An 18,671-nucleotide genomic window follows, 5' to 3' on the forward strand; every position below is an offset into this window, starting at 1 on the left:
CGAAAAACAAAAAATAAATTTTTCAAAAGTTAAAAAAGTTTTGTTTTTTGTTTGTTCATAATTTCTTAATTTATAAACTGAGCCAAAGATAATCTATAGGAGAATCTAAGTGATCTCGGATTTTTTTAAAGCCAAATATAAATATAAATCCTTATTTTATTCTCAAAATTCTTAAATTAAAGTATGTTAATTAAATTTATAGAAAAATTTTTGGCTGTTACAGATGACGATCTTAAAGAAAATGTAGGCTTTTTGCTGAAAACTTTAAAATGTAGCCAGAAAATCCATTTCGATTTGTGTTATTCTAAACTGTTTTTATACCCTTGCAGGGTATTATAATTTCAGTCAGAAGTTTGCAACGCAGTGAAGGAGACCTTTCCGACCCTATAAAGTATATATATTCTTGATCAGCATCAACAGCCAAGTCGATCTAGCCATGTCCGTCTGTCCGTCTGTCCGTCTGTCCGTCTGTCCGTTTCTACGCAAACTAGTCCCTCAGTTTTAAAGCTATCTGAATGAAACTTTGCATATAGTCTTCTATATACTCTCACTGCTATATATGTCGGAACGGGCCGGATCGGACGACTATATCATATAGCTCCCATACAAATGATCGATAAATTTTTAGAAAAAAATTTATAACTTGGCTGTTTATCAACATTTTTAAACCATTTTTTTAGATATGGTCATTTTATATTATTCAAGAATTTCGGTAAAAATTTCATGAAAATCGGACGACTATATCTTATAGCTGCCATAGGAACGATCGGGAAATTAATAGAAAAAACATTATAACTTCGTTGTTTTTCAACCTATTTTTATCTACTCTGAGATATAAGCTTATTTTATTAGTTCAGAATTTTCGTATGAATTTTATGAAAATCGGACAACTATATCATATAGCTGCCATATAAACCGATCGGTAGATGGAGAATGGGAACTGGGAATGTAAAACTGTAACTGTCAAACTCTAAACAATAAGTATAGGTAAAATTTAATGAAATAATATCTGCAAGGGTATACAAACTTCGGCGTGCCGAAGTTAGCTTCCTTTCTTGTTTAATCAAATTTTAGTTTAATTAAACCATAAATTTGTATGATAAAATCTTTAAAGTCCCACAAAAGCATTCAATTCGCCTCAAAAACACGACCGATTGAATTGCACTCCAGCGGAACATTAAGGACTTCCTGTATGCCACGCAAAGGACAAAACGCTATTGACAAACCATAACACCGCAACTGTGTATGTCGGACTTGCAATCGCAGGGATTTGAGCCGCCTCGCCGGAGACGTTGATGACCTTTAGGGGAAGACGCGACCCGAAGGACCTACCAGGGGAATGGAGAGCGAGAGTCCTGGCGCGGTCAGGCCTTAATTAGAGGGGCATGGAAGCATGCCCGAGGCCGGACGAGCGGGCGCTCGATGCGATTCTTATGCAAATGCTTTTAATTACAAAACTGTGAAACTGAATTACGCAACATTGCGTTATTTAAGTGAATTATTTTGAGGCAGGTTCGTGTGTTTAATTGCTCAACTCAACGCCTTTTTAATTGCCATCAAATGGAGCCCCAGAAAGTCCAGGCTTCATTTTTAAATTTCCACTGAAAGTTGCAAGAAAATATATTATGACTGGTTTCATTTTTTACAAACTTGTATCCCGGTGACATGTCCCCTAGGCTTATCTCAAGGATTTCATAGCAATTTCGATGAATGAAAAGCCGCCTGCCGTTGACCTCTCGTCTTGGCTTCCAAATTGAAATTGCAAAACCCTCCTTTGCCACCCTTGAAAAACGGCGGCTAATAGAAAATGTTTATAGATAAAAAGGCGAAAAATTGAATTTGCAAAGGTCACACATAAGTGCGACACTTGATAGCAGGCATTGGCACTTCACGTAAGGAGGTCCTTTCCTTCTGTCCCCCCCAACAAGTACAGCTACTTGCAGGAATTTTCCCTGCTCCGGCAAAGGAGATTGAAATTTGGATTTCCATTTGCCCTGCCCCCTTGGAATATATATAAATATATATTCGCATTATTTTTGCCAAATTGAATTCGCAAAGTGATTTGATTGTGCGTGAGGAAAGGCATTGCCTATCCAGAGGGTGTCGTCGTCACTCAACCCTTTTTCGGAATAAAAAAATCCAGAAATGTGAAAAATAATACGTGCTGAAAACCGCATTACAGATTTTAATTAACGGTGGCAGGAATATTTCAAGCTCCATTAAAATATCAGATTACGTGGGGGTCTCGGGAAAGGGTTTCAGTGGTTAATGGCTTGAAAGTTCCGGCTATTCAATGAGGTATTAAATATACCAGGTATTCCCGATTGATTGGCCATTGAACATATTGTTTTTCTATTAATTATGTCAGAATTGCGACCACAAAGAGCGCATATGGCTTCGCAATGTTGTCAGAAATCCCGCGGGAAATCCAAAAGAAACCCCGCCGAACTAAAAGGACACACACGCAAGTCCCGATAGTCCCAGGATAATCACCGTAATCGGCCATGCACTTGGATGGCGCCTTAAACGATTTTCAATATGTTCCAGGAGGGGGGAACTAAATCGAAGCGGATGACGCACAATGGAGGAAAAGCGGAAAAGAGGGGAGGAAATGTGTGGAAAATGCGGAAAACTGCTTGGGCAAAGCCAGAACAATCCGCTTAACATGCTAGTGGTGGGGTGGGTTGGTTGATTCACTCGTAATTACACATCCTTTGTCCGCTCTGTTCACTCTGTTTATTCCAGCCAAATCTCCGAGGTCACCTGCAGGGCAAAGACCTTGGTTATCTCCGCCGTACCCTCGACCACCTCAACGAAGAACTTGTAGGTGCCGTTCTGCAGATTCTGTGGATATATGTCCTTGGCGCTGACATTCTTCAGCGTGTAGTTGCCGACGCGAACGGGACAGGCGATGTAGTCGCTCAGCTGCATCTCCGTTTGCAGGAAGTACTTCATCATGGGATTCGTAGAGAACTCGGTGAAGAAGCCGCACAGGTCCAAGTCCCGCATCTGGAGCAGGGTCACGAAGGCTACCTTCCCGGTGGGCCTAACGCGCAGCTTGATGTTGAAGATCAGAAAGTTGCTGCCCAGCTTCTGGCGCAGCAGGACACTCAGGCTGAAGTGGGTGCGGTTCTCGTTGATATGGGCCAGCGCCTTCATGAAGCGAGCGTCGCCAAAGATGTTGATGTGATGGATACGGAGAACGGGTTTCTGCAAATCTTCAGCTCTGTAGGTCGAACTTTTTACAGGCTACTCAAGAGTACCTGGGTCTCCATGTCCTCCTCCTCGTCCCACAGCGACTTGGTGCTCGTGGTCTCGTTGCCATTAACCCAGTGAAATAGCGGAAAAAACAACGCAAACCGAACGAAGTTCATTGCGCAATGAGCAGAGTCATCAGGTGGCGGTCATCAGGTGGTCATGGTCCATTCCCCCAATGGCGTGGGTTAATGTTAGCCATTTAATAAATGAACACCTGCTCGACTTGATACCTGATTGATTAACCCCTGGGTGACCAAACAGTAGTAAAATATATGATATATCGATTTAAATATAGCCCTAAATATGTTGAATATATCATACAGTTTGATATAAAAACTTAAAAATATTAAAAGTAATTTGAATAATGTTGATTTATTTAATTCATCGCAAAATTTTATTTAATTTATTTATTTTTGTAACAATTATTTTAAAATAGATTTGAAAAGCATTATTTAAAACTAGATTATTTAAAAAAAAAATTATCGATATTTTCGAAATGAAAAGTTCTTTCTGAAAAAAATGTTGTTTTTTTTTCTTTCGTTCTTTCTTTCGATATCGATATTTTCGATAATAATTATGTTTATCGGGTGAAAAATATTGACAATAATACCCTGCAAGGGTATAAAAATATTGTGCAAGAAATAATCGAACAGATATATCGAATTTAGAAAAAACATAAGTATCACATTAAATTATAATATATCGATATTATCCATGTTCATAGATTTGTTTTCTAACTTCTAGAGCATCTTTTTTATCGACAAATTAATTTCCAACTAAAATTTTTTTATTCTTTATTTAAGTTGTTATTCATACTGAATTTTAAACTAATGTAGAATTTACTAAGAAAACTCAGTAAACTCTCTTATTTTTCGATCATAGAACCCCTGGGCAAACTAGGTATTTAATTTTCAGAAAGGCTGAAATTCAGCAAAAATTTAAGTAAAACGAAAAATCTTCAAAAAGTTATACAAATTCGCAATGTTATTACCTGAGAAAGACAAAGGAAATCTCTGTGATGATGTGTCACTGCCTTTAAACCTGATCTACGGAGGAGGCTCTCCCAAAGCAAAAAGCAAGACCCCGAAATTGAAACCCTGTCTTATTTGCGGTAGGCACATGACATGCAAGTCTTCAACCGATCAAGTCTTTGGGGTAAGCAATAATGACCTGGAATACCTGTCCGTTGTGGAAAAGATACCGAAGTGTCAAGATCTATGCAATATCCTACTGTTGATAACGCCCAGCCGAAACCCACATCACCATAAGGTCCACAGCTACTGCCTAGACAGTTGCAACCACCTGGGAGTTACCACGCTGACCCAAGAGGAACTCAGGCTGATTGAAAGCCAACAAAGACCGAATAAATATTCAATTGTTCACTGTACGCAACATATTGAGCTCTACGATGCAGTTAGAAACAGCCCCATCAGAGATCAAATATTCCAGATGGTTAGAAAGAAGGCCAAGGCTGTGCATAGGACCTGGTACAGGGGAAACGTGGTGAGACTCTCGTATCGTAGCCACGGACCAAGGTTCGTAGGGGTTTCTCCCATACGCAACCCCTATGGCATACGATCTCTGGAGTACCCCAAGATCCCAGTGCGGATGCAGCACCAGACATCCAGTACGGTGGCTAATATAAACTGCTCAGATATCGAGGATATGGACCAGAGAGTAAAGCTACGGCGAAAAGTACAACGTGAATTGTTTTATGCCAGCCAGCAGAGCTTCAAAAAGAAAAAAGCTTGCAGAATGTTAAAAATATCTGCAATTAGTCGTCATAAATCCCGACGAACTAAGAAATTCATCCCTAAAACCAAAATGGAAGTTCAAGCTGAAAATCTAGTGTATAATGATCAACCTATAACCCAGCAAGATCTACAAAATATTCAAGGTCTGGACATCATACCTCAGCCGATTGAGAATGGAGTACTTGAGCTACGAGAGTCCTTGGGTCAAACATACTTACCATCGAATCCTCCCCTGAAGCCTACCAACTACTTGCTCTCCGCCTACATTCACCTTAAAGAAGAACTGCCAAGTCCCAGTGTAAGGCAATACTTTTCCCAGTTTGCTCACCTAATTGAGCAGATTAATCAACGATTGTGTCCTCGACAAGAACATGTACAGGAATTTTTCCGGATGGCCGAGTTCCAGGAACTAAAAATGTTTCTTCGGCCTGAAATCAGTCTACCGGGTTTTCCTTCAACAGAAGTACCTCGTTTTCGTATCGAATGTTTTTTATATGATAATCGTCAAGATTATATAACCTCGATAGCATTGCCCTGTCTCCAAGTACGGGTTATGTCCCGAATGTTTCCAAGAGCGACCGAGAACTTTCGTTATGTTGAAAGTGCTTTTGAGCTGACAAACATGCCTTTAGTGTTAACCAACTGGCTTAGAAGTTTTTTGGAATCAATTGAAGCAAAGTCTTTGTACGTTTTTTTTGGGGACATAACCTGGAACTGGGTTTGCCCAAGATCTGCGTTGTTTAAACTTATCAAGAATCAGGGTTCTAAGAAACTTTAAAACGATTTTTTTACACATAAATATTGTATTTTAAAATAGTCAAACTTGTAATGTAAATATCTATAAAGCTGACTGTAATTTTTCTTTAAAATTGGTTTCTTAATTTTTCTTGGAATGCCTTTCTTAGTCCTCTTTTGATTCATCCGAACCATCCTTTTCCACAATATACACCAACGTGGTGACTTGGAGGGCAAACACCTTGGCTATCTCTCCGTTTTCCTCCACAATTTCGGCAAAGAACTTGTAGGTGCCATTCTGAACTCCATCTGGTTGAATGTTTTCCGCCACATTGGAGTTCAGCATCGAGTAATTACCCACACGGATGGGACACTCGATCACATCGCTCAGGATAATGCTCTTCTTGAAGAGGAAACGCAGCATGGGATTCGAATTGTATTCGCTGAGGAAGCCGCAAAAGTTAATTCTTCGCATTTCGAATAATTGCACAAACTGGGTGCCTCCCTCGGGCCTCACGCGCACCTTCATGTTCATGATCAGGTGATTGCTGCCCAGCTCCCGCACCACACGCACATTCAGATCGAAATGTTGGCGATCCTCGTGGATGTAGGCCCGGACCTTCATGTACAGCGACTCGCCAAAGACATGGATGTGCTGGATGGCCACCAGGGCTTTCTGAGTGTATTTAAAATTTAATATGTTTTAGTAAGTAAAAATAAAGAATTTAAGGTTAAACCAACCTTCTGACTGCTGCTGTATGTGGTCAAAAAGGACTTCTCATTTCCAGCCACTTCGATGGCGAGTCCCATCACAGCGGAGACCAAAAACAAACCGAACCGACTGACTTTCATTTCGTAATAAACAGCAGGAGATCCTTTGATTCGTACACTCACATAACTCGTTCACATCATGACTAGACAGATAAAACATTATGGCTTAAGCACTCGTTTATTTTATAAACGTAAACCTAATCATTTGGCTAAATGTTATCATCATGAAATCGATTCGGTTGGCTGCCATTCAGTTTGTTTGCACCCAAACACGTGGAGGAAACATTTTGTAGAAAAATAGTAAAAACATAGTAATCGTTGTGAGTCATAGTTAGTTATACTTTAATCGCTCAAAATAAATACAAACGTTGGAATAAGTGATATTTTAAGAGGAAGCGTTTATATTGTTTTTATTTTTTTAAGACAAACATTTTTTATTACATTTTCCTTGTAACGTGAACAGTTTTTTTTTTAATATTCCCAATTTAGGGTTAATTTTCCTTGGTCAGTGACCAATTTGTAGTTCTTAGCTATATGTCACCACCTAGTCAACGTCTCAATTAGCTAACCGACGGATATGCTTTGCCATCAGGCAGCTTGTTCATTAGACCTCCATTTGAATCCCCCATAACCTTAGCCTCCACCTCCGTTTCCACCTTCGTCCTCGTCATCAGCCGTCGGAAGCTCCAAAGTGTTGAAAAGCCAATTAGCTTTGAGGGCCGGAAGGAAGCCATAGGGGCTGTGCGTGTAAATGGAGCAATGAAAAGTTTGCTGTTTTCTAAAAAATAAAGAAAATTTAGCTAGCTGAAAACCGCACGCACCACCTGCAAAATCTTCCCCATCTCCCAATAATCCCACTCCTTAACCTCGATGTGCGTAATTTTCTGCGTCATTTAATTAAGCCGATTCATGGCGCCCTCCGTGCTTGTGTGCCCAGCTTAGCCGTAATACTACGCCCACACATGTGTGCCGCCTGGGGTAATTAACTCAGCCGATTCATGTTGATTATTTATAATATTTTCCCCTAATTATTTATTCATAACTACTAATAGTGTTTGTGGGGCTTAAGTGGCCCTCGGCTTAAGCGCTATTAATTGGCCTCACAGAAGGCTCTGAAGACATTGATGCAATGTCTCTGGATTAAGTCTAATTATCATTATCAGGATCTAGAATTACAGGCTGGGCTTCTTGACGCGCGTATCGGCCAGGAAGCAGGACACCACTCGATTCTCGTTCTCGGTGTCCAGGAGTCGCACTTCCAGCCGCGTGGGTACCTCCGGCTGGTTGCTGGCTATTGGCAGGAGTAGTTCATAGGTCACATCCTCGCCGGCATCCAGGGGACAGTAGGCACCATGCAGGAGATTGTTGCATACATCTTTGCGGGAAGAGTCCAGGTCAAAGGGTATGGTGACTCCTAGCGAGGTGAGGTGAACCTCAGCTGATAGCCTGTGCATGGAATTGCGAGCTATTAAAGAGGAAATTGAGGAGTAATTAATATATTTTTGAGAGGTTTTTCCAATAATACTTACTGGCCACAAACTGAATATCGATCTTGGCCTCGCTACCTTTCCACAGATCACAGGGCAAGGCATCACAGTCATCGATTTGAACCATCAACGGCATGGGATAGCTGCTATCAGCACCTGGTGAAACCAAATTTAATTGAATTTATTAAAAAAAATTACTCAAACGGGGTTTCCTCAGTCCTGACTCACATTGCCGGAAGGGAGTGTTGGCCGCCACCAAAGTCCACATCAGAGGGAGCATCAGGCACAGGCAGAACTTCTTGAAGCTGGTCATTTTTCCTTGGTTAACTCGTGTGTTTACTTTGAAAGCACTTTTTGGATTGTATCCCAAAATCACTAATCGTAGGGGTATTTATACTAACCAAGTGCCTTTGCACTCTCGGATTAATCTAATCGATTTGAACGTTTGCACCAAAAATTACGTTTGATTTTAAAGACATTTTATGGTCATTATTACGTCTCATTTGCACTTGAATGAATTTCTAAAAAGGGTTTATCTTTGCAGTGGATTTTATGGGAAAATCATAATCTTTACCTGAGCTAAATAACTACTTTTAATCTCTGAAAATATTCTAATGAATTGTTTAGATTTCCCAATAAGCCAAAGATTGTTAATCTGTGGAGGGCAGGCGTGTGTAAGCCTCCCTAAATCATAAAATCTGGCCATGAGTCACCTCGAAATAGCCATAATAAAACCATTATATGGCAGCCAGTACACCTGACCTGGCCGAGTGCAAAACCCGCTAATTTCGGACCCTGATAAGAACGAACACCTGTCGAGTTGTCCGCACTTTCAGGTGCACTTGTCCTTATTGAGCTAGTTGAAAAAAAAATTGGCAAGCGATTAGCGATGATTTAGTAAACAACTTGGCAACCAAGATAGCAGCATTTCTACCCATCACCCTTGCTGCTTGCATACTTTCAGGCCAACACCGACATCATCCAGCAACCCTGCCACGCCGGGGACATTAACATCGATTTATATGCATAGCCAATTTGCAGCAAGTTTTACAAAATTTCTTACACCCACTTGACTCGGCGAGAGAGCGCGAAAACGGCAGCAACAGACCTCGAGGGGTGCCCAAATTTCATCAATATTTTCAGATTTTGTTCGCAAATTCAACTGTTTTATATGCAAATTAGCTTAGCTTCCAAAATGTTTACGTTCATCATCCGTCAAATGGGTAAATGATTACGTGGATTCGGGTTGAAAGGGGGCGGAATCTTTTTGAGCACTCAATTGGCTGAACAGTTTGTTTAATTTTCATTTACATAATTAATAAGCGCGCTAATGGCGTTTTAATGCATTTAAAGTGACATTTTTCAATGGTTTATGTCTGCATAATTTATTATGAAAATATAAACAAACATTTAGTTTTGTTTTTAATGCAAACATTTGGCTTAAAAGTTTATGTAGCTATTTTATATTTAAAATATATATGTATATATATCTCATACTGTTCAAATTTAATGTTAGAAATATCGAAATAATCGATAAATTATCTTTTTGTCTTTAATAATATCGAAATTATCGATAAGTTATCCGTTTAATATTTTTGTCCTTAATAGTATCGAAATTATCGATAAATTATCCGAATAATTTTTTGTTTTTCTTACTGTTAACATTTAAAATACATTTTATTTTATTTATATTTTCTTACTTATTAAATGTTGATTCATACATATATCGCCTCCTTATTTAATTTAATCGATTAATATTTTCTTGCGTTTCCAAGTTTATTTCCAAAATTACCAAGGCATTCGCCTGCACTTTTCTGCACTTAATACCAGGGCAAAACTGAAAACATTGTACAACTGAATATCACTGCAAAGCCATCTAACTTCCAAGGTAAACACATTTACAGTTCAAAGGAAACCACTAGGCATTTTCCTAGGAATTCCAAGCTCTTACCTGATAACCTCCAATGCCAGGTGAAATTACAGGCAAGCTCTCAAATTATGGAACCCAAGGCTTCAAACTAACATTTTAATTATACGAAGGAGAATGAGAGCGACTTGTACATATTTATGCAAATTTGGGAAACTTCTTTTCGCCCGAACTAGGCACATTTCTCAGCTGAAATTGCGTTGCCAGGAGGAAAGGTCCTGGTGGCTCCTGGGCTCAAATGCCAACACTTCGCAAGAGGGGAAAATTACTCGACAGCCGAACTTGTTGCAACGCATGTTCCGCCTGATTTCGGGAAACATGAATTTCGCATTCACTTAATTACAGAGCCAAAAGCAGAGCAGTCTCTGTGGGGTTGGGTGCAAATTAATTAGCTTCCCTTGGACGTGCTGGAAAATTTAATAAAAAACATTTTCGCATGACGACATATGCAAATTGCTATTGGCAAATGTGCTGAAGGTTCGTCATATCAAAGTGTGCAGCAAAGCGAGAAAAACTCCCCGCAAATCTTGGAAAAAATGGTTTTCACCAGGTGGAAAGTGCTGGGAAATTGTCTCAAGGCCAGTTGGTCACTTGGCTGACCACACACTTGGATTTCGCTTGTTAAAATGGAAACAGCTGAATGCACTTGGATAGTTATAAATGCCATTAGGACGAGGTCCTTGTCGGGATATGGTCTCTACCCGTTTTAAGGGTTGTCCTGCGCACCTGTTGAGGGGTTTGAGGTGTGTTCTCTCTCGGGTTCATGGGCAATTGGGCGTGCCCTTTGGGGAAATTCCGTCATTAATTGACAGCACACGGCAGCCGCGCCGAAAAGTTTAATGAAAAATTAACAACACGAGAATCAAATTGTCGCCTAATTGAGACACAATGTCACTCCGGTATTGAGTTACGTGCAAACAAATATCAAATTGAAATAGAACAGACAACCGAGCTGGGGCAGGAGCTGGGGCAGGACACGCCGGGATTGGCGTGACAAATTGTTTGGCTTTGGCGCTGGCATTTGATGTCTGACTTGATTTGACAAATTAATTGAGTTAGCAGCGCAACAGGGCGGGGTTAGTGAGTGAAAACACTGAATAAACTCCTCCTCCCCCAGCCCCGAAAGTGTTGCATACTTTTTCGCCCGGAAAAAATAATCAATAGACAAGCAGCACAGGAGCTCTTAGCTTTTCCCCCTACCCTCTTTCTTATTGATTTCTAAAGAAAAAGGCGCACACACACATCAAAGATAAGCTTAGCATATATATCTGTGAAATACATTTGGGAATATGCAAAAAAGGAGAGCACCCAAAAGTGCAAACGGAAACGGAACCAACTTCGGAGTGTAAGCATTCCGGGCATCAGATTTTCCCCCCCACAGATAATTGCATTAGATGACACCGAAAATAGAATCGGGCAGGAGTGGGAGGGAATCGATGTGTATCAGGACTCTGGCCTGATGCTAATCAAATATTGTGGTTCCCTAAGATACATTTCCAGCTCTCTGACGGGGATATATCATATATATTTCTTGTGTCGTGCCGGATTTTCCATTGCTTTGACATATTAAATAATGTCGCAACAATTACATGTGACGACAGTGAGTTCCCTTCCCTCACCCCTTGCGAGTTCAAAAGCATTTTGAGGAAATCTCCTGCTGCTTTGCTGCTGTCCAAGTCACCACCAAGCCAAAAAAAAAAAATTGCGAGGGTTGATTGCGAAATACTCGTAGTACTTTCCAAAAACATTTCAAACCCTTCGTATCTCCCTCGCTTTACTTACCTTTGGCAAAAAAATTTCGCCAACCTTTGAGTGGAGGGGGAATTACATTTTCCAGCTTACTTTTAGTCCGCTTCCTTTATACCCGGACATTTTCCTGCCCCCCGCCCAAGTTCCATTGTCAGTGGCTTTGGCCAAGGCACAAATGTCTGTGGGTTTCTCCATTGCCATCAGCAGGCTTAGTGGCCTGCCTTTGCGGCACTGGCAGCGGAGTGCTCGTCCTCATGCTCTGGGATTTATTTTGGCACCGCCTGTGACCTCCTTCCACCCGCAGGCAGGGAGAACTCTCTGCGATGAAGTGATAAAATTCTCTCGAACCATTCGGAACGCGGCTCTAATGATGCGAATTGATGCAGAGATTGGTATTGATACTACATTTGATTTGGTTAAGTAGATGAGAGGTATTTAATTATAGGGTTATTGTTATCCTTTAGTCAGGATAAAATCATATTCTGAATTATCTCTATGGGAAATTCCACAAGAATAATTAGTTTATTTGGGTTGGTTTTTATTGATTTTTAACTCATTTAACACTTTAAAAGAAACTTATATTAATTATTGATATGGAAATTGGTCTTCATATACATATGGCAAAATGTTTAAAGAAGGATACATTTGGTAGATAATGTCATTTTAGTTGTTCAAATTAAACTCTTATTACATACTTTGAAAGTAACAAAGAAAATCCACTTATTAAATATAAAGTATATCAATGAATCCATTACAATCTTGGGCCCAAAATTATTTGTGAAAATTTCTTTTCTGTGCAACAATTAAACATTTCTAATAATGCCTTCATCCAAGATTCCTTGTCATTATTATAGTCATTATCGTTGCAATTGTCGGACTCGTCGTATTCCAGGTTGCTTTCCCGTTGCGCTAAATTTTGAGCCTCCATTTTAAGTTTCTTCAGCTCCATCAGAGCTTTGCTTAAATATTTATAGTTCTGCTCCAGCTTGTCGTCTTCCACAAAATGAAGAACATTGACGCTTTCCACCAGGAAAAGGTTCTGCCTTCCCTCTTGAAGACGGGCCATCACCGCTTCCACAAATGCGATCATGGAGTTTCCCAGGTCGCGCGGTAAATTGTTCACCTCATGCAACATTATCGTCCTGATAACTAAATCGTTGATATCGACCTTATAGCTTTCGGCCAGGACATTGAACAGGATCAGCAGCCGACGGGAATGCTGATGGGTGTACGTTATACAGCGTTAAAAAAATCACAAAAGCCCGATACAATACTATACGTCACATGTCAATTCGATTTACTTAATACTTTATTCTTATAATGGTATATAAATAATTGTTTAATGATTAAGCCTTAAGCCTTTCCAAACTCAAAAGTCTTTTAGGCAAAGAATTCACTACATGTTTAGGTCTAATGCAAACTTTAGACCCACTTTTAATGGTTTTGACATTCTCAAAATTCTTTTTATGGGCTTAAACTAGTTCATTGAACACTTGTTTAACAAGCAATTTGGCTATTTACACTTAATAATGTCATCAAAAAATAGAGGTTAAATATATACATATTCATATATAATAAGTTATTATTAGTCTTAATAAAAAAGAATCATAAATACAAACTTTTTTTTAATCCCCTCAAACGAGTGCTGCAGCACTGATCTTCTGCGAGGTGCGATCCCAATTCGATTGCCCAGAAATCCGCCAATCGGGGAAATCAGAGGCTACTGGCCCGTGATTAGATAGAAAGAATCCGATCGTATTTGCCGAAGAGGCGACTCCATTCGGAACCGACTATAAAAACGATGTCAGCACCGTTGGCCGAAAGCAATTCAAAGCGAGAAACATGCAAGTCAAGGCGTTGATACTGATCTCTCTGGGATTCTTGGCAGTGGTCCGGGCGGCGGAGGAGCATCCGGCGACGGAAGTGAAGCGATGTAAGTGGCCACTATAGATATAGAATACACTAGAAACCCATTAACTGATTCCAATTCCCATTTAGGCTCGGGAAATAAACCCTTTCCGCTGGAGGTCCGTGTCCATGGCTGCAAGACGCCGCCCTGCAATATTGTCAAGGGATCGACGCAGAACTTTGAGATTGATTTCGCTGTGGACAAGTACATAACCGAGATGACGACTCTTGTGAAGGCCACCACTCTGGGTATCATTACGGTGCCCTATGAGCTGCCAGCGGATGTGGCTGCCGTGTGTCCGAATCTTATGTACGGCGCCTATTGCCCGGTTTATCCCACTGAAGATGTGACCTACTTGTTCAGTTTTCCCATCGGCGAGTATCCGGAGATTGGTGTAAAAATTGAGATCTATCTGGTGGACCAGGACAAGGAAGTAGCCACTTGCTTTGTGTGCGACATCAAGGTGGTCAAGGGGAATGGCGGCAACACGGTCTATCAGCTGGACTATCTCAACCGAAAGTAGCCCTAAACTGGAGCGGAACTCAATCGTTTCTTGGTCTAAATTACTGTGATATACAATTCGCTTCCTTCTTTTTTTTCAAAAACAAAAAATCTTTCGCTGAGCCCACTCTCGGCTGCCTCATGAATATTTAATAAAATTTTAAAAGCCTTATCCCAACAACATGTGTGGGGGAGGTTTTCCTAAAAGTGTACTACAAGGGACTTGGGTCATGTTTATTGGGTTGGGTTACAGGGCTTTCTATTGGCCATCGCCGCTATCTGCACACGCTGCTATTAAGGTGTAAATTCAAGTGGACGAAAAGCTATAATCGAATCAAATAATAATTCGCAAATCTCGAGTCTGATTACCTGCTCAAACGCGCCCAGCCAACACACCTGTTCGCGGGCAATGCCAAGAAGCAGAGAAATGTACCGAGCTATCAAAACCCGGCAACTCATAGAGATTATCTGATTTATTTTCGATGACAAGTGCACTGAACAAAAGTCTCAGCTAAGATTTATTAAGCAGGGATCTTAAATTGTGTAATTTACGGATTTTTATTTATTTATCTAAGCTTACATTAAATTCTAAGCTAAAAGCTAATGTGGGGGTTCAGATTTTCAGCAGCTTAGGCCTTTGGCTCACGAATTATTATAATATAATATTTGTTTTTATTTAAACTGTAATTAGGGCCTTTTGAATAGACCTCACTCACTCAATTTGCCTTGTGATATTTAACAAAAACAAGGGAGTAGATGCCAGTAGTTGCTGTAAAATAAATACTTAAAAAAGCCAACTATAAAGTCGGTGGTAAATAAATATTCTTTAAAATTAGTAGAAATTTTTACATAAATAGAAAAAGGCTTTATAATATTAAACAAAAAAAGAAAAGAAAAAGAAAGTAACAATTTTAATTCAATTAACTTGCCATTTTAAAAAAGAAATACTTAACAAAGTCAACTAAAACTTTGATAAATAAATAAATATATTTTTTTTTAATATATTTTGTATTTAGAGAAAGGCTTCAGTTGGTATTCGATGATAAATTGCTGTCATCATGGAAATCCAAAGTCACTAACAGTGAAAACAGTTTAAAACTCATTAATCCAATCACTTTTAATTAAAATGTCTTGCTAGCATTCCATGCCTGAAATATACAAATACAAAATAATAATTCCAGCTTACTTTTTGGTGATTTTTTTTTTAATCTAGAATATATATATATATATATTTTAAATTAAAATAATATTAGCTCTATATACGTACAATGTTAAAATAATCACTCCTAATTAAGCAAAGTTTGTAAACAAATAAAATATTTCCTTGGTTATAAATGTATAGTTGACATTACCCAATTTTATTTTAAAATATATTTATTTTTTTTACACCACTAAATTAAGTAAACTAAAATAAAGTATCCGTGTGTACCTTGCTAATTCCTTTTTTTTTTGGCAGCCAAAGATAAGGTTCTTAGAAACCACACTAATCGTTACGTCTAATAGCTTGAAACTATTTTTATCCCATCATCTTTACCAGAAAGTGCTCATAATTCCGCCGAGTGTAGAATTGTACTTAGCCAAATGGTTACCTCCTTATCAGGACGGGTAGCCCAACTTTTGACCATATGGTCAACGCGATTTAAAGCTGGCAGTCAATAAATATTTATCGATACGATTTTATTGGCAATTGTGCTGCCTCGGCCACTGAATCAGTGGAAATATATTACTGGATTTTCGGTGCAAACAGCAACGTCATTGATGACTCTATATATAAATAATCGCGGACCGTTCAACCATCTAATCTGTGGCCCGTGAATGTGATAATCCGGCGACTGCTGCTGCCCCCGGGTACACTGGAATCCATGACGTAGGTCACCAAGGTAAACAAACGCTTCGGCTATCGGCTGCTGAGTTCTGAGTTTATTGCTCGTCGAAGAATAATGGTGATAATATTCAGTAAGTCAGTTGGCCCCGGTGGCTGGACTAGAGCGCATCGTCGTGGCCGCTACTCGGAGTGGGGGTTCGTCCAGTCCAACAAGTACTCGTCTCGTTGCGTCGCAGTTGCTCCCTTCCGAATTTTGCAGCTGACCACGAAGCAGGTGATCGGTTCGCCGTTGACATCGTTCAGCGTGACAGTAACATCCGCCGTGATCTCGGGGAACACGGGTTCCACGTAAAAGTTGAACTGGTATGTCACGTCCTCGTCCTTGTCGATGGGGCACATGGCGCCGTAGAGGAGATTGCGGCACACATCGGACACTTCCTCGGGCAGGTCATACGGCAGATTCATGCCCAGGACCCTGGCTGTTGTAGTGGTAGTGATGCTCTTGATGTTGTTGTTATCTGCCGGAAAACAATTAAAGGATAAAGGATATGGCTTAAGGATTTAGGATGAGCTGCTTCAACTTACTGCCCAGAAAGTGGACCTCCATTATCGCATATGTGCCCTTGTATACCACGCATGGCGGCTCCTCGCAGTCCGCGACTCGCACGGCCAGTGGAAACGGTTTGTCCTTGCCTGTAAAAAAGAAAGTCAAGCAGTGCAACAGGTGAGCCGAGAAGTAGGCTAGGAAATTGCGGGAAAAGCAGGCCAAGATTAGCCAGCCGGCGCTCGCTGATAAGCCCTATTATCAACCGGCCGAGAGATACTCTTGAGGACTTTTATTTTCCACACCAAAGTATTTTTGGCAATAGTTCCAAGAGAAATTCTCAGAGATTGTGGGATTAACAAATGAATCACCACCAGGCCAAGGATTACTTTGCGACCTTGAATCCCTGTTCTATTTAAAATCCATAAGTCGGTATCCTAGCTACATAACTGAAAGCTCCAAGCAACGTACTTACACTGTTTTACATTGGTGGCACTGACAGTGGCCAAAATCAAGGCCAAAACTGAGACAATTCGCAGCATTTTCGTTGTCGAGGAAGCTCCTCCTGTAATCTCTGGCCAGTAAAGAACAAAACTACAATGTCTTCGGTACGCGCGCACGCAGCTGATAGCCGTGAATGGGGAATGGAGTCACTGTGGCCGGCGCAGAACCTTAAATAGCTGGAGTCCGTCCGTCCGTGCAATGACCAGTGGCTCGGGAGAGCGGCTTATCAGGTGGCGGGGGCTATTGATACCGCCGCGGCCGCCACGCAGGTGTTACAAATATGAAAACAGTGCGGCCTGCAGGTGCTTGCGCTCTGACGAAAAGCAAACAGTGGAATCGCCGGAATCGAAACAGTAAATAACGTAAATTTGCCTGATAAGCCGGCAAAATCAATGTTATTATGGCATTTCTTCCTTGCAGTGGATTAACAATGTTGCATTTATAACCAAGAAACACAGGAAAATCCTTCTGATTTGCCTAAAAATAGCTTCTTAAACTGACTTATGAAGTATAAACAAAGAAATTAAACTACCCGCCGATTAACGAAAAGGTTATCGATTAGTTTGAATCGATTACCTCTCATCTCTAACATGCTTTTTAAAAAAGATAAACTAACGGAAAGTCAGTTTTTGTTTGCAAAAATGTGAAGATTATTGGTCAACAAGGATTGTAATTTTGTGATGTTTTCGGCTGGTGTAGAGTGCATCGTCGTGGCCGCTACTCGGAATGGGGGTTCGTCCAGTCCAGCAAGTACTCGTCTCGTTGCGTCGCAGTTGCTCCCTTCCGGAGCTTGCAGCTGACCATGAAACAGGTAATCGGTTCACCATCCTCGTCGTTTAGGGTGACAGTGACATCCGCCGTGATCTCGGGGAACGCAGGCTCCACGTAGAAGTTGAACTGGTATGTCACATCCTCGTCCTTGTCGATGGGACACATGGCGCCGTACAGGAGATTGCGGCACACATCGGAGACTTCCTCGGGCAGGTCGTACGGCAGATTCATGCCCAGGACCTTGGCAGTTGTGGTGGCCGTGATGCTCTTGATGTTGTTGTTATCTGCCGGAAAACAATTAAAGGATAAATGATGTGTGTTTAGGAGGAGCGGCTCCAACTTACTGCCCAGGAAGTGGACCTCCATCACCGCAACTGTGCCCTTGTAGACAATGCATGGCGGCTCATCGCAGTCCTGAATATTCACGGATAGGGGAAACGGCTTGTCCTTGCCTGAAAAGGAAAAAAAAAACAAGCAGTGCAACAGGTGAGCTCAAAAGTAGACTAGGTAAAGGTGACTAAGAAATACTTTTGGAGACTTTTCAAGAGTTACAAAAGAACTTCAAAGAGATTGTGATTAATGAATGAAATGAAAACTTAAATAATTACTTTGAATAAATGAAAACCAATTTAAGGTCTAATTACAAAACAAAAAGGACTTACACTGCTTCACAGTGGTGGCCCTGACTGTGGCCAAAACCAAGGAAAGAACTAAGAGAACACGCAACATTTTCGGTAGTGTGGAACTTCCGCCTACTGTTATCTTTGGTTGGAGTAAAACTACAATGTCTTCGCACTCACGCTGCTGATGAGAATGAAATTATTTCGGCCGACGTCCGACCTTATATAGCGGGTGATCAGCGCCTATTGATAGCTGGTCTGCCACCAGGTGTTTCTTGAAAGTGGCAGGTGTTACACTCTGACGAATTACTATCAA

At 40.6% G+C, this 18,671-nt stretch overlaps 6 protein-coding genes across 6 annotated transcripts; 1 reads left to right on the top strand and 5 right to left on the bottom strand.

The window, feature by feature from the left end:
- Positions 1–2,736: 2,736 nt before the first annotated feature.
- Positions 2,737–3,374, bottom strand: LOC108084015 (uncharacterized). Its single transcript, XM_017180028.1, has 2 exons — positions 3,264–3,374; positions 2,737–3,210 (listed from the first exon to the last, which is right to left on the bottom strand). The coding sequence occupies exons 1-2, from the start codon at positions 3,372–3,374 to the stop codon at positions 2,737–2,739; spliced, it is 585 nt and encodes a 194-aa protein (XP_017035517.1).
- A 2,536-nt stretch (positions 3,375–5,910) lies between these two features.
- Positions 5,911–6,599, bottom strand: LOC108084014 (uncharacterized). Its single transcript, XM_017180027.2, has 2 exons — positions 6,489–6,599; positions 5,911–6,423 (listed from the first exon to the last, which is right to left on the bottom strand). The coding sequence occupies exons 1-2, from the start codon at positions 6,597–6,599 to the stop codon at positions 5,914–5,916; spliced, it is 621 nt and encodes a 206-aa protein (XP_017035516.1). The 3' UTR covers positions 5,911–5,913.
- Positions 6,600–7,554: 955 nt separating this feature from the next.
- Positions 7,555–8,340, bottom strand: Npc2c (Niemann-Pick type C-2c). Its single transcript, XM_017180026.2, has 3 exons — positions 8,234–8,340; positions 8,048–8,161; positions 7,555–7,983 (listed from the first exon to the last, which is right to left on the bottom strand). The coding sequence occupies exons 1-3, from the start codon at positions 8,316–8,318 to the stop codon at positions 7,691–7,693; spliced, it is 492 nt and encodes a 163-aa protein (XP_017035515.2). The 5' UTR covers positions 8,319–8,340; the 3' UTR covers positions 7,555–7,690.
- A 4,992-nt stretch (positions 8,341–13,332) lies between these two features.
- Npc2d (Niemann-Pick type C-2d) lies at positions 13,333–14,309 on the top strand. Its single transcript, XM_017180135.3, has 2 exons — positions 13,333–13,614; positions 13,680–14,309. The coding sequence occupies exons 1-2, from the start codon at positions 13,524–13,526 to the stop codon at positions 14,111–14,113; spliced, it is 525 nt and encodes a 174-aa protein (XP_017035624.1). The 5' UTR covers positions 13,333–13,523; the 3' UTR covers positions 14,114–14,309.
- A 1,680-nt stretch (positions 14,310–15,989) lies between these two features.
- LOC108084245 (NPC intracellular cholesterol transporter 2-like) lies at positions 15,990–17,114 on the bottom strand. Its single transcript, XM_017180382.2, has 3 exons — positions 16,936–17,114; positions 16,502–16,609; positions 15,990–16,434 (listed from the first exon to the last, which is right to left on the bottom strand). The coding sequence occupies exons 1-3, from the start codon at positions 17,000–17,002 to the stop codon at positions 16,097–16,099; spliced, it is 513 nt and encodes a 170-aa protein (XP_017035871.1). The 5' UTR covers positions 17,003–17,114; the 3' UTR covers positions 15,990–16,096.
- A 213-nt stretch (positions 17,115–17,327) lies between these two features.
- LOC108084244 (Niemann-Pick type C-2e) lies at positions 17,328–18,555 on the bottom strand. Its single transcript, XM_017180381.2, has 3 exons — positions 18,398–18,555; positions 18,080–18,187; positions 17,328–18,019 (listed from the first exon to the last, which is right to left on the bottom strand). The coding sequence occupies exons 1-3, from the start codon at positions 18,462–18,464 to the stop codon at positions 17,682–17,684; spliced, it is 513 nt and encodes a 170-aa protein (XP_017035870.1). The 5' UTR covers positions 18,465–18,555; the 3' UTR covers positions 17,328–17,681.
- Between the last annotated feature and the right edge of the window lie 116 nt (positions 18,556–18,671).

Source organism: Drosophila kikkawai, chromosome 3R, assembly GCF_030179895.1.
Source record: "Drosophila kikkawai strain 14028-0561.14 chromosome 3R, DkikHiC1v2, whole genome shotgun sequence".
Taxonomy (NCBI): domain Eukaryota; kingdom Metazoa; phylum Arthropoda; class Insecta; order Diptera; family Drosophilidae; genus Drosophila; species Drosophila kikkawai.